At 42.4% G+C, this 13,177-nt stretch overlaps 1 protein-coding gene across 1 annotated transcript in view; it reads left to right on the top strand.

Moving 5' to 3' along the window:
* ITGA2 (integrin subunit alpha 2) overlaps positions 1–13,177 on the top strand; it is a 58,955-nt gene that overhangs the window by 24,441 nt on the left and 21,337 nt on the right. Inside the window, exons 5-18 of the mRNA XM_035100567.3 lie at positions 576–690; positions 803–930; positions 1,230–1,378; positions 1,668–1,818; positions 3,172–3,337; positions 3,961–4,034; positions 4,288–4,426; positions 5,827–5,972; positions 6,195–6,338; positions 7,024–7,227; positions 8,326–8,462; positions 8,802–8,941; positions 10,700–10,851; positions 12,530–12,640. Coding sequence (XP_034956458.3) covers positions 576–690; positions 803–930; positions 1,230–1,378; positions 1,668–1,818; positions 3,172–3,337; positions 3,961–4,034; positions 4,288–4,426; positions 5,827–5,972; positions 6,195–6,338; positions 7,024–7,227; positions 8,326–8,462; positions 8,802–8,941; positions 10,700–10,851; positions 12,530–12,640 — 1,956 coding nt within the window. The remainder of the gene's footprint in view (positions 1–575; positions 691–802; positions 931–1,229; positions 1,379–1,667; positions 1,819–3,171; positions 3,338–3,960; positions 4,035–4,287; positions 4,427–5,826; positions 5,973–6,194; positions 6,339–7,023; positions 7,228–8,325; positions 8,463–8,801; positions 8,942–10,699; positions 10,852–12,529; positions 12,641–13,177) is intronic.

The raw sequence follows: 13,177 nt of genomic DNA, 5'->3' as shown, positions 1-13,177 counted from the left end.
CCAATATACATGTCAAGAGTACATGTGGAGACGCAGGTGGCGCTGTGGTCTAAACCACTGAGCCTCTTGGGCTTCCTGATCAGAAGTTTGGCGGTTCGAGGCCCCACGACGGGGTGAGCTCCCGTTTCTCTGTCCCAGCTCCTGCCAACCTAGCAGTTCAAAAGCACACCAGTGCGAGTAGAAAAATAGGTACCGCTGCAGCGGGAAGGTAAATGGCGTTTCCATGCACTCTGGTTTCCGTCACGGTGTTCCGTTGCGCCAGAAGCAGTTCAGTCATGCTGGCCACATGACGCGGAAAGCTGCCTGTGGACAAACGCCACCTTTCTCGGCCTGAAAGCGAGATGAGTGCCGCAACCCCATAGTCACCTTTGACTGGATTTAACTGTCCAGGGGTCCGTCCTTTACCTAACATGTGGAGCACTCTTGCATGGGTGGTCTAGCCTTGTATTGAGGGAGAGACTGCACAATACACCTTCCAGCGCAATAATTCTGTCCCACATTGTAGGAGGGAGATTAAATGCTTTGCTGTAATTGGTGCTTCTAAAGACTTATTCCTCTTCCTCTTCTTTTCAAAGACGTGCGGCCCTTTGTGGGCACAACAGTGTGGGAGCCAGTACTATGCAACAGGGATCTGCTCTGAGTTCGGCCCAAGTTTCCAGATCATGAGAAGTTTCTCCCCTGCTGTGCAAAGTAAGTACTTAAGTATGATTCAGTAAGCAATTTCATTTGCTTTAAAAACAAGACAAGAGTCCATGCTGCTAAAGTAACTGGCTCAGACTTTTTCTATCCCCTTCTTTTGCAGAATGTTCTTCCGCCATAGATGTGGTGGTGGTATGTGATGAGTCAAACAGCATTCATCCCTGGCATGCTGTATCGGATTTTTTGAAAAAGTTTGTTCAAGGTTTAGATATAGGTCCCACAAAAACTCAGGTGCGTAAAACTGGGCCACAGGGGGTAGGGTCAGCAAAACTGAGGTGCCATGCCTTATGGGGTGGGGAGTCTTTCCTGTTAGTGCAAAGCCACCATTGGATACAGCCCATTATGTATGAGTCGGCAGTGTAAATATTCATTTTTTAATGTTAGGGGAGGGGAACATGTGTCTGCTGAATTTAGAATTTCCATCTTCCCTGGCTGGAGCTGATGGGAACTGGAGTTTATAGATGTATTGGACTGGTTTATTTAGTTAGTACTATAATACTTTTTCCTCTTAATTTTATCTGAAATTTTAGGTAGGCTTGATTCAATATGGTGTTTACCCAAGAGAAGTGTTCAAGCTGAATACTTACCAAGATAAAGGAGATGTTGTAAAAGCAATGTCAGAAACCTTTCAGAATGGAGGGGTCCAAACTAATACATTCAGCGCAATTGAATATGCCAGGTAAAGCACACCGAATAGCAGCTAATGCTCAGCTAAATAGAGATCCTCTTTTCTATTTAAAACGGAACAACTCTATCACTGCCAAAAAAATATAAATCTGTATGTGAGGGTAAATTAAAATGATGTTTGAATACTACTTTGAATGCGAATATACTTGATATCAGCTAAGGATTTTGTAGTGACGCTGTTTTCCTGCAGCTTCACTCTGTTGGCGATAGAAGTACTATGTGAAAGCATGCGTAAAAAGCAGTATTTGTATATGGTAAATCACACATGCTGTTCGTTACAGACGTAACGCTTTCTCAAAAGAAGCTGGGGGGCGGCCAGCAGCCTCTAAAGTCATGGTTGTTGTGACAGATGGTGAATCACATGATGGCTCGAGTATGCAAGAAGTGATAACTAAATGTAATGAGGACAACATCACTAGGTTTGGCATAGCAGTAAGTAAGGGTTTCATTATTGCGACTATAACTTAACCCCCCCCCCCGCTTTCTTTAATGCATGGGTTACAAGGAGACTAAAATAATTGTGACAATGAGTCTAGAACAGGCACCCCCAAACTGCGGCCCTCCAGATGTTTTGGCCTACAGCTCCCATGATCCCTAGATAACAGGACCAGTGGTTGGGGAAGATGGGAATTGTAGTCCAAAACATCTGGAGGGCCGAAGTCTGGGGATGCCTGGTCTAGAATGTAGTTCCTCTGTGAGGAATATTCATAAGGGATGGGGGGGCGGGCGGATGGAATTGTTTGAGTCACATTTTCATGCAAACCTGACTAGTTCACACTTCCCAAAGCAATAAGCAAGATGGACTATCCATCAGATTTTGAACTTCTCCAAATTTTGAGACGCAGTTCTCCGATCCAAAACTGTGCAGAAAGATGCATATACCAGTGAAACTATCATACAAAATTGCATTATATGAAGAGAACTTGCTTGTAAACGTGTATATATTTCAGAGAGTTGTGTCCATATATGTACATATTAGGAGAAATGTGTATGAAAATGCTTTTGAATTTTCACACAGACTTTTAAACCAAAAATTTGCAAATTGATGCGGAAATCAGGTGAACTGTACTTAAGCTTGGAAAAAGGGGAAGCACAGAGAAACTGAAATATTTGTTCGTCCCCAATATGCATTTGTCAAGTTCATAGCTCCATAAGTGCTGCATTCTTCATACAGAACTCTTCAGTGCAAAAGAGTCAAAAGAGATGCTTTGTGCATTCATCTTCACAGTTATCTGCTTGTGTGACCCACTTAATTGTAACCTTGCCAGCGGATGGTAACAACATTAAGTCTAACCACCTCAGGGAAATTCCACATTTTAAAAAGTTTCCTTGATTGTGGTTTGCACAAGGAAATAATTTATAGTGAGGCACACATGAAGCAATGTCTGAAGCGGGCATCAGTGAGAACTGCACAGGTACTGAAATGCCCTTAAAGTGCATTTAGCTATCCCCCACCCCACCCTGCCTGCCAGTATGGCCTTAGCAAAGAAGTACATGGTGCCAAGACAGAAGTAGTAAGAGGAGACAGAGGTGGTAAGAAAAGTGCGGTTCCCTTTAACAAGTCACTTCCCCTCCGAATGCATGTACACCCCTCATGGGTTAATTAGCACGTGGTGACTGGGTGGACAGAGCTTTTCATTTGATCTGCATGCCCAGTAGAGGTTGTATGAAGGGACAAAATGGAGGGAAAAATGCTCTGTGTTGTTCTGTACGTAATCATTACAAATACAGATGTATCTGAATGCTTCTTATTAAAATAAACATGATCATTCTCTTTTTTTCAAGGTATTAGGATACTTAATTAGACAAGACATGGATACTAGAAATTTAATCAAAGAAATCAAAGGAATTGCCAGTGTTCCCACATCAAAATATTTCTTTAACGTGTCATCTGAAGCTGCACTTTTAGAAGAAGCGGGAACGTTGGGAGAGCGAATTTTCAGCATAGAAGGTACTAAAATAGTTTCCCTTTCTACTAATCACTCCTATCCAGGTAGGGTTGCCAGACTCAATAGAGGACAGGACTTCTGTGCCTTTAATTGCCCTGCTTTCTTTTGAGTCTGGAAACCTTAAAGAGAAACCAGCAGACCCTTTGCTTGGAAATTAAACAAAGGGTCTGCTGGTTTCTCTTTAAGGTTTCCAGACTCAAAAGAGAGCAGGGCAATTAAAGGCACAGAAGTCCTGTCCTCTATTGAGTCTGGCAACCCTATATCCAGGACTAGCTAGCCTGTTACTTGCCAGATGTTGCTGCATTACAAACTCCCCATCATCCTTGGCTTTTGACCAGGCTTCCTCAAACTCGGCCCTCCAGATGTTTTTGACCTACAACTCCCATGATCCCTAGCTAGCAGGACCAGTGGTCAGGGATGGTGGGGATTGTAGTCTCAAAACACCTGGAGGGCTGAGGTTGAGGAAGCGTGACTTTTGACCATGCTGGCTGGTTCTGACAGGAGTTGGAATCCAACAACATCTTGGGGGGGGCAGGCTTCCCACCTACTGAAATCAGTGTGTCACAAAATTTATTTGTAACTGGGGTGATAGACATACAAGTAAACATCTTTTTTCCCCAACCAGGTACTGATCAAGGTGATTTATTCCAGATGGAAATGTCACAAGTGGGTTTCAGTGCTTCATACTTGCAGGAAAAGGTAATGAACAGCTTGTAAACCAACACTGCATTTAACTTACATTACCAACAATGCTACATATTTTTTACTTGAAGAAGAAACTGTTAGAATGGTAGAGAATCACAAAACGATAGAAATGTATAAGTAGAAAAGTATATTGAAAACTATTTGTCTTGGGGATGTGTCATTGCCTCTTGTGTCATTGAAAACCATTCACTGAAAATACCTGAGTATATTTTAATTCCCGTTTGCCTTTGTTTTGCTTTCTCTTAAGGAAGTTCTGATGCTGGGTGCTGTGGGGGCCTATGAGTGGACTGGAACGGTGGTACAGGAGACAGCCAAACAAGCTGCTATATTTCCCAAGCAAGCATTTGAAAAAGTTTTGCAAGACAGAAATCATACCTCCTATTTAGGTGAGGGTTCAAAGGGCAGAGTGAAATATTCATCAAATGTGCTTGGATACTTTTATCACGTTCCTGCTTTAGAACTGTGGAAAGCCAATTAAAGATTTATCATTCCAGAGCATTTTTTTTAGATACTTGAACTTGGGAACTGTTGCCAGAAGTTTCAAGCACTTGCTGTCTTTAAATGAATAGTAATTTGTCTTTTAACTAATTTATTGGTTAATAAAATACAGTTTTCTAAAAACCAATATGGGTGTTAGGAACTTGATTTGACTCTTATTTACATGCCTTTTGAAGGGGGGAGCCTTCAAACTCACGGGGGTCCTTGACAATTCATGTAGTTTTCAAGGACAAAATGCATCTCATAAGGCAGTCACTTCAGAATTATATTGGCAAGTGATGGATAATTCTTTCTCCTGATTTCTATGATTAAATATTGTAATGGGGAAAACATTATGGACTTCAGTGCTATTTTCTTGAGATGTTACTAAGCCCTATATACATCCATAAGCTTGCTAAACCTGAAAGAGTTCTCAGATCAAGACTCTGGACAAGAAATAATCAATATAGAAATAGCTGAGGCAACAGCTATAAAATGGATTATGTAGCAGCTAAGTAAGGGCTGTGTCTGGTGGATAACTTTGCGCTAGCAGAAAGCACTTCCACTCACAAAAAGCAGGACACCCAATTTTTGCCAATCCCTCTTACTTATTGCAGCCCCTCTCCCTAAGCCAAGTCCTGTACTGTTCCAGAGGAATTCAAAGAAGCCAGAAACAGCTTTTCAGCGGGTACAATGGGCTGCAGGGAGTAGGAAATATTGTCAAAATATTTGGGTACTTAAGGTTCCTAAAGCCCAGAATCTGGGAAAGAAAAAGACCCATAAAATCATGGGGGAAGTAAATTGTGTATTTGTCAAACTAGAAATAAAGCGGCACTCCACTTCCTGGTCCATTCAGGACAAGAACGGAGGTCCCCCTGTGTCTCACCTAAGGGCTATGGAGTCTTCACATGTGTGTTAATAGTGCCACTGTGCTTGTGTGAGTCTTCCTGAACACAGCTGTGCTCCACATGACAGAGAACATGAAGGGGGAACATAACACCCCCTGCCCCCATTGTTCCATCTGTTTCAGAGCCTGCCATTTAATGTGAATGGTCCCAGATCATCACTTGTCCTAAAATATATCTACCACAGTGGTTAGGTCAGCCAGCTCTTCTCCCTGTGAGGTTTAATCAACAAAGTTTGCAGCTAATCAGAACCTCCTTTCTGTAGCTGGACCAGAAATCATAAGGATCTTGGCATGCAGCAACCAAAATAGGATCTACATTTCACTGCTTTTCATGCTCAGTTGCCTTTTTGGACAACTGCACCACTGTTGCTTGATAACGATAATGATGATTTTGCTTTTCAGGTTATTCTGTTGCTGTTCTTTCCACGGAAAACGCTGTCTATTTTGTTGCGGGTGCTCCACGGTCCAACTACACTGGCAGAGTGGTGGTTTATGAGATTGATGTCCACGGCAATGTAACTATTGTTCATTCTCAAAGAGGAGAGCAGGCAAGTGCAGAAGTTGGCATTGAGTTTTCTTGTTTGTGTTATCTATGTATAAATGTCACAGGCACTGGCTGCCGCGAGTAGGGGTTAAAACTGATATTTACTTGCATTACGAGTTTGCCTTTCCAACGTTGTGTATCTTGTCTGCACAAATCCAACTACAATGTATGGCTGTAACTGGCACTTACATGCGCCGTCTGATAAAAAAATGTTCTGTCATTTCAGATTGGTTCCTACTTTGGTAGTGTACTATGTTCTGTGGACGTTAATGGAGATTCAGTAACAGATGTGCTCTTGGTTGGCGCACCAATGTTCATGAATGAGTTAAAAAAAGAAGAAGGGAGAGTCTATATGTTTTCAGTCAGAAAGGTACATGAAATATATTGGGATGCCAAGAGAGTAGCTCAAAGCCCTGATGTTTTCCTAAATACTATGGATAATCCAAAAATTCCAATTGGCTCTCATCCATACCGGTACCTTTCAAAATGTTTGAAATTCTACTAATTGGTCATTTGATGGGCAAGGGAAAATGGGGAGGTGAAATCCACTCCTTGTTACCCCTTGAAATAGCTGATAAGTGTTTTTAAGTGTTTTTTTTAAAAAAAACATTTTTTCAAGATGTCTGCACATCTTGTTGAGCTTTTTGAATGAATGGAACAGCATGAGACCCATTTGAGCACAATATCCTTCAACACACTGAGGACGCCTTTCATTTCAGTCCCCTTAGTTGGATCAATGAACCTGATAGAATGGCGGTGCTATTTTATGCAGACAGCAATAATTACTGATAATATTGGGAAGTATGCAGAAGCTACTTACCTTAGCAATAATTCCCGAGATACTTAATGGAAAGTTTTTATTACTTCCTTTATAGCTGGCACAACAAAAATGGACAAGGGAATAAGTATTTCCACGTCTGATTTTTCTATTTTGTAAGAACTAGGAAATTCCATTTCTTTTTCAAAGAATTGCATTCAGTTTCAATAATATTTGTCTTGTGTGTTTCATAAAACTCTAATGCAAGACCCCCTCTTTCTCTGGCCTTTTCTCAAAGGGCGTTTTGGGCAAACAAGAACTTCTAGAAGGGCCTCAAGGGACTGAAAATGCTCGGTATGGATCTGCTATTGCTGTTGCCTCAGATATCGATTTGGATGGTTTCAATGATGTGATAGTTGGAGCACCACTAGAAAACCAGAATGCTGGTACTATCTACATTTACAATGGTAAACAGAGGACAATACACACTAAATATTCCCAGGTAAATTACTTTTTTTACAGAATGCTATAGATTAGGTCTTGTTATACCCTGGTCTGAACTGTTCCCTGGTCTGAACAGTCATACCCAGTCATTGGCTGTGTTGGCTGGGACTGAGGGGAGCTAGAGTCTAGCAATATTTGGTGGGCCACAGACTCCCCAACCCTGATTTAGAGCTTTGTCCAGGCTCTGAGCATGGTTATTTGTCTTCTCCTTTTGTTGGTGTCTTGCATGTTTTATGAGGCCTTTTCTGTCATTACGTTGTACGACTCTGAGGAGCAAAATTTTCCATTGCAAATCCTAGTTCCTATTCCCATGTGAACCTCCCTGTAGTTTAAGATCAGATGAGGAGGCCCATCCAATAGGACATCAGATCTGGTGGCACTCAAATGATCTAATAATCCCCAGCCTCTCATTAGCATTGCTTGATAAGATTGGTTATGAAGTTCATTGTGTGACTTGGGTCAGTCTGTGTCTTTCAGCCTAATGGACTTCACAGAACTGTTGCAAAGATAAAATGGGGTGGGAGAACAATGTACACCAATTTGAGCTCCTCAGAGGAAAATGGAATATAAATGTACTGTAGTAATGTTAAAAATGTGGAAATAATTAACCATACAGCTACTTCTTTCTTCTTCTTCTTCTTCTTCTTCTTCTTCTTCTTCTTCTTCTTCTTCTTCTTCTTCTTCTTCTTCTTCTTCTTCTTCTTCTTCTTCTTCTTCTCCTCCTCCTCCTCCTACTTCTTCTCCTCCTACTTCTTCTCCTTCTCCTTCTCCTTCTTCTTCTTCTTCTTCTTCTTCTTCTTCTTCTTCTTCTTCTTCTTCTTCTTCTTCTTCTTCTTCTTCTTCTTCTTCTTCTCTTCTGTTAAGGTCTTGTGGCACTTTAAAGGTGAACACATTGATTGCGGAATTATGCTTGCAAGGCTAGATACTACTTTGTCAGATGCATGTGCTTTTCAAAGTAACTCAAAAGCCAATGATGAAAACCAATAACAACGACTTCATTGCTAATATGAAATATTTGAGCAGGGGAGAATCCTCAAAATAACACATATGTGCCTGAAAACATCAACATGCCTGATACAAACATTTCTCTTCTCAGAAAATTTTGGGATCAGACCCTGCGTTTGGACGGCAGCTCCAGTATTTTGGAAGATCAATAGATGGCCATACTGATTTAAATGGTGATGGGATCACTGATGTATCTGTCGGCTCTGATGGAAATGTGATTCAACTCTGGTGAGAGGTGGAATTTATATATATATATATATATATATAAAACAACAAATATCTTTAATGGCCCTTCTCCCACTGCTTCTCTTCCAGTCCCTAACTTTATTCTGAACGAGAGAAAGAAATTTAGGGTGGTATTCAACTCAGTGTTGAATATATGTTTAGCCTAAGGTTTTAGTCCCACTATATTCTATGAGACTTGCTCCCTATTAAATGTGTATAGGAATGCAGCCTAATTGACTGTTGGTTTTTTTTTAGTATAAATTCTAGGTAGATGCCTCCTCAGAACAAATCTCCCTTTTTTGCAATTAAGTTTAGAGGCAAATCTGCCTGTTTGCATTTCAGGTCTCAGAGTATTGCTGCTGTGTCCATACATGTATCAGCTACACCAAAGAAGATAAGCTTGCTAAACAGGAATACAGAGGTAGTTCTCCACATATGTTTCAGTGCAACCTTTAGACCTGCTCACAGGACAAATCAAGTGGGTAAGTATTTCTACAGTCTTGTTTTATATGATTTTTTTTAAGAGCACTACTTGTTGGGCCAAGATGACCTACTACTGTAAAGTTGCAATTGCAAGATCCCCTTTTGGGCATAAGCTTCACTAGACTTGGTGGGATTTACTCCTGAGTAGACATGTATAGGGTTGCCTTGTTGATTTAAGTAAAATTTTCCAGGGATGGGATGGAAATATTTTAAATAATTTCAAATAAAAGAATAAAGGAGATATGTGTGGTTGTGCCACTGAAAAGCTGTATCAAAAGTGCAGAATTGCTTGTCCTTCTATGGACAGCACCAGTGCATCACCAGAGCAGGTATGTTGTTGTTTAGTCGTGTCCGACTCTTCGTGACCCCATGGACCAGAGCACGCCAGGCACTCCTGTCTTCCACTGCCTCCCGCAGTTTGGTCAGACTCATGTTGGTGGCTTCGAGAACACTGTCCAACCATCTCGTCCTCTGTTGTCCCCTTCCTTTGTGCCCCCCATCTTTCCCAACATCAGGGTCTTTTCCAGGGAGTCTTCTCTTCTCATGAGGTGACCAAAGTATTGGAGCCTCAGCTTCACGGTCTGTCCTTCCAGTGAGCACTCAGGGCTGATTTCCTTCAGAATGGATAGGTTTGATCTTTTTGCAGACCATGGGACTCTCAAGAGTCTCCTCCAGCACCATAATTCAAAAGCATCAATTCTTCGGTGATCAGCCTTCTTTATGGCCCAGTTCTCACTTCCATATATCACTACTGGGAAAACCATAGCTTTAACTATACGGACCTTTGTAGGCAAGGTGATGTCTCTGCTTTTTAAGATGCTGTCTAGGTTTGTCATTGCTTTTCTCCCAATAAGCAGGCGTCTTTTAATTTCATAAAGGATGTCACCATCTGCAGTGATCATGGAACCCAAGAAAGTAAAATCTCTCACTGCCTCCCTTTCTTCCCCGTCTATTTGCCAGGAGGTGATGGGACCAGTGGCTATGATCTTAGTTTTTTTTATGTTGAGCTTTAGGGCATATTTTGCGCTCTCCTCTTTCACCCTCGTTAAAAGGTTCTTTAATTCCTCCTCACTTTCTGCCATCAAGGTTGTGTCATCTGCATATCTGAGGTTGTTGATATTTCTTCCGGCAATCTTGGGATTCATCCAGTCCAGCCTTTCGCGTGATGAATTCTGCATATAAGTTAAATAAGCAGGGAGACAATATACAGCCTTGTCATAAATCCTTTCCCAATTTTGAACCAATCAGTTGTTCCATATCCAGTTCTAACTGTAGCTTCTTGTCCCACATAGAGATTTCTCAGGAGACAGATGAGGTGATCAGGCACTCCCATTTCTTTAAGAGCTTGCCATAGAGCAGGTATAGTCCTGAATATTCCAGTTATTTGTGTTTGAACAAATATATGTGAACTTAGGCTCCCCCCCCACACACACACAGTAGGGTAACCTGATGCTCCTTGAATAATTGTGTAGGAGGGATAATTATTTCTGGTGTTCTTGACAATTCATACTAGCTGAAATTCCCTTTCCTTCACAACTTTTTTTTCTTGTCTTCTTCTTTTTCACTGGGCTGCCGAAGAGCAGTTATAAAAGGATCATAAAGATATGATGTGTTTTTCAATTGCTGTTTGAATTGTGGTTTTTTTTTTTATTGTTTTAAGCTGCCCCGAGTAATACATTTGCGTTAGAAGAGTCTGATATAAATTTCTCAATAAACAGTTGCCTTTAAAATACGTACCATTTTCTTCTTCTTTTTAGATATCAGATACAACCTGACATTGGATGCTGATCTCTTGTCCTCTCGAGTGACTTCTCGAGGATTGTTTAAAGAAAATAAGGAGAGGTATCTACAGAGTAATATCCTAGTCCGCTCCACGGAGAACTGCAAGGAGCATGTTTTTAATGTCCAGGTAGATATTAGCTAACTAATCTGTATGTTATCCATATTTGTAGAAATGAATGGTTGTGGCCTGGCCCTTACAAACAGCAGATAGCAGTTGCAGCTTGCAGCTAGTCTGCCTGTACAACTTCAGAGAGCCATTGAGAGACCCATAGCTGCCAAGTATCCCGTATCCGCCGGGAAAACCCCTTTTTCCTTACTGTTTCCCGGCGGTATCCCGTTTGGCGATAAATCCCGGCATTCTCCCTTAAATTCGCTTCTTCCCGGTGGCCATTTTTCTGGTGCCGCTTTGCCCTTCTATGGGCACCGGAAAATGGCGCCGCCGGCGCCGGAAGTCGCTTCCGCGCATGACCGGAAGTTGCGTGAAGCGACTTCCGGTGGCGCTTCGCCCTTCTATGGGCATCAGAAAATGGCGGCGCCGGTGCCGGAAGTCGCTTTTACGTGTTTCCGGTCATGCGCGGAAGCGACTTCCGGCGCTGGCGCCGCCATTTTCTGATGCCCATAGAAGGGCGAAGCGCCACCGGAAGTTGCGTCACGCAACTTCCAGTCATGCGCGCGCTGCCGATCCTGGATCTTTATGACCCGGACTTGGCAGCTATGGAGAGACCATATGATGGAATGTTCCATTGGCATCTGTATATAAGCTCCATCACCTCCTATCAATAACAACCATCTCAGACCTTAGGATTGGCAGAGGAGGTGCTGCCACTGGGGACTGCCCAGTTGGTGTTGACAGGGCCATTTCAGTGGAATTTGTGGGGTGCTGTTCCCAATGTGGTGTGCCTGTCTCCCTAATTGTTGACTTTCAGGAGGAATATAAAAACATCCCTGTCTAGGCATTTGGTGGCTTAAAAACACTGCACCTGGTAACCCTGAGGTAACTAGCTGAGATAATGTTTTTAACTGCAACTGTTTTTATTTTTTATTGTGAAGGTGTTAGCCACCTTGGGCAGGGCCGTCTTTAACATACGTGGCGCCGGGGTGCAAAGATCTGCCCACAACACCCCCAATTTGGGGGGGGGCAGGTCAAAGTTCTTGAGCTTTTTAGGGGGCCAAGTCAAAGTTGCTGAGCTTTTAAGGAGGGGAGCAGCGAAAACCACTAACATGAAAAAATAAAAAGGGGCAGAGATAACTCGGTCTTTCCGTTTTTGGAAAGAGGCTAGGGCTTGCTGATCAGAAGGTCGGCGGTTCGAATCCCTGTGACGGGGTGAGCTCCTGTTGCTCGGTCCCAGCTCCTGCCAACCTAGCAGTTCGAAAGCACGTCAAAATGCAAGTAGATAAATAGGAACTGCTACAGCGGGAAAGGTAAATGGCATTTCCATGTGCTGCTCTGGTTTGCCAGAAGCGGCTTTGTCATGCTGGCCACATGACCTGGAAGCTGTATGCCGGCTCCCTCGGCCAATAATGCGAGATGAGCACACAACCCCAGAGTCGGTCACGACTGGACCTAATGGTCAGGGGTCCCTTTACCTTTACCTTTAGTACTGTGATAAGTTAGTCTTGTGCAAAAACAAAATGTTCGGCAGAATGCAGTGTATATTTAAAAAAATCTTCAATATTATTTATCAGAGTATCAGATCATTTGACCATTGAATTACAGGTATTCTCAGCCAGAAGTTGTGTATATGAGAAATATTAACTGAAGAGATTTCAGTTGGTGGTTTGTGTTTCTATGTTTGTGTATACAGGAACCCTCTGATGCTGTCAACTCTCTTAGTGTGCGTGTTGATATTGGCCTCAATAATCCTGGTTCAAGTCCTGCTCTTGATAAAACTTCCCCTGCATCTGTTACTTACAGTGTAAGTATATTAACACACATTACTCTTATTGCATAATCCATAAATTGACACGTGATCAATATGAGTCCCACTATAGGAATAGAAAACAAGGTTGCTTTAGTGGCACTGATTGGATAAATCCATCAGTGCCATGACTAGGCCAAAAATATAGAATTTATTAACAAGCACAGGAGCCAGCATTCTTTGGACCCAGATTCAAGGTTCAGGGACTAGAAATGCCTCAGTTGAGAACAGCTTTACAAGCCCTCAAATCCTGACTCACATTGAAAATTTCATCAAAGAATACTTCCTGGCTTACCATCCATTTGCAAAATGTTTGGAGGGAGCAAATAGCAACCTACCACTGTCAAAAAAAGACGGCCTTCAATGGCGAGTTTCTGTCTGCTCAGCAGCAGCAGCATGTCAACAAAGGGAGCTGTCAGTTTCCTTAAATCGGCGCTGTGGTCTAAACCACTGAGCCTCTTGGGCTTGCCGATCAGAAGGTCGGCAGTTCGAATCCCCGTGACAGAGCGAGCTCCCGTTGCTCTGTCCCAGCTT

This window comes from Zootoca vivipara, chromosome 10, assembly GCF_965207765.1.
Source record: "Zootoca vivipara chromosome 10, rZooViv2.hap1.1, whole genome shotgun sequence".
Classification (NCBI taxonomy): Eukaryota; Metazoa; Chordata; class Lepidosauria; order Squamata; family Lacertidae; genus Zootoca; species Zootoca vivipara.
The sequence above is the reverse complement of the archived record's forward strand: the minus strand, read 5'-3'. Positions and strand labels throughout refer to the sequence as shown.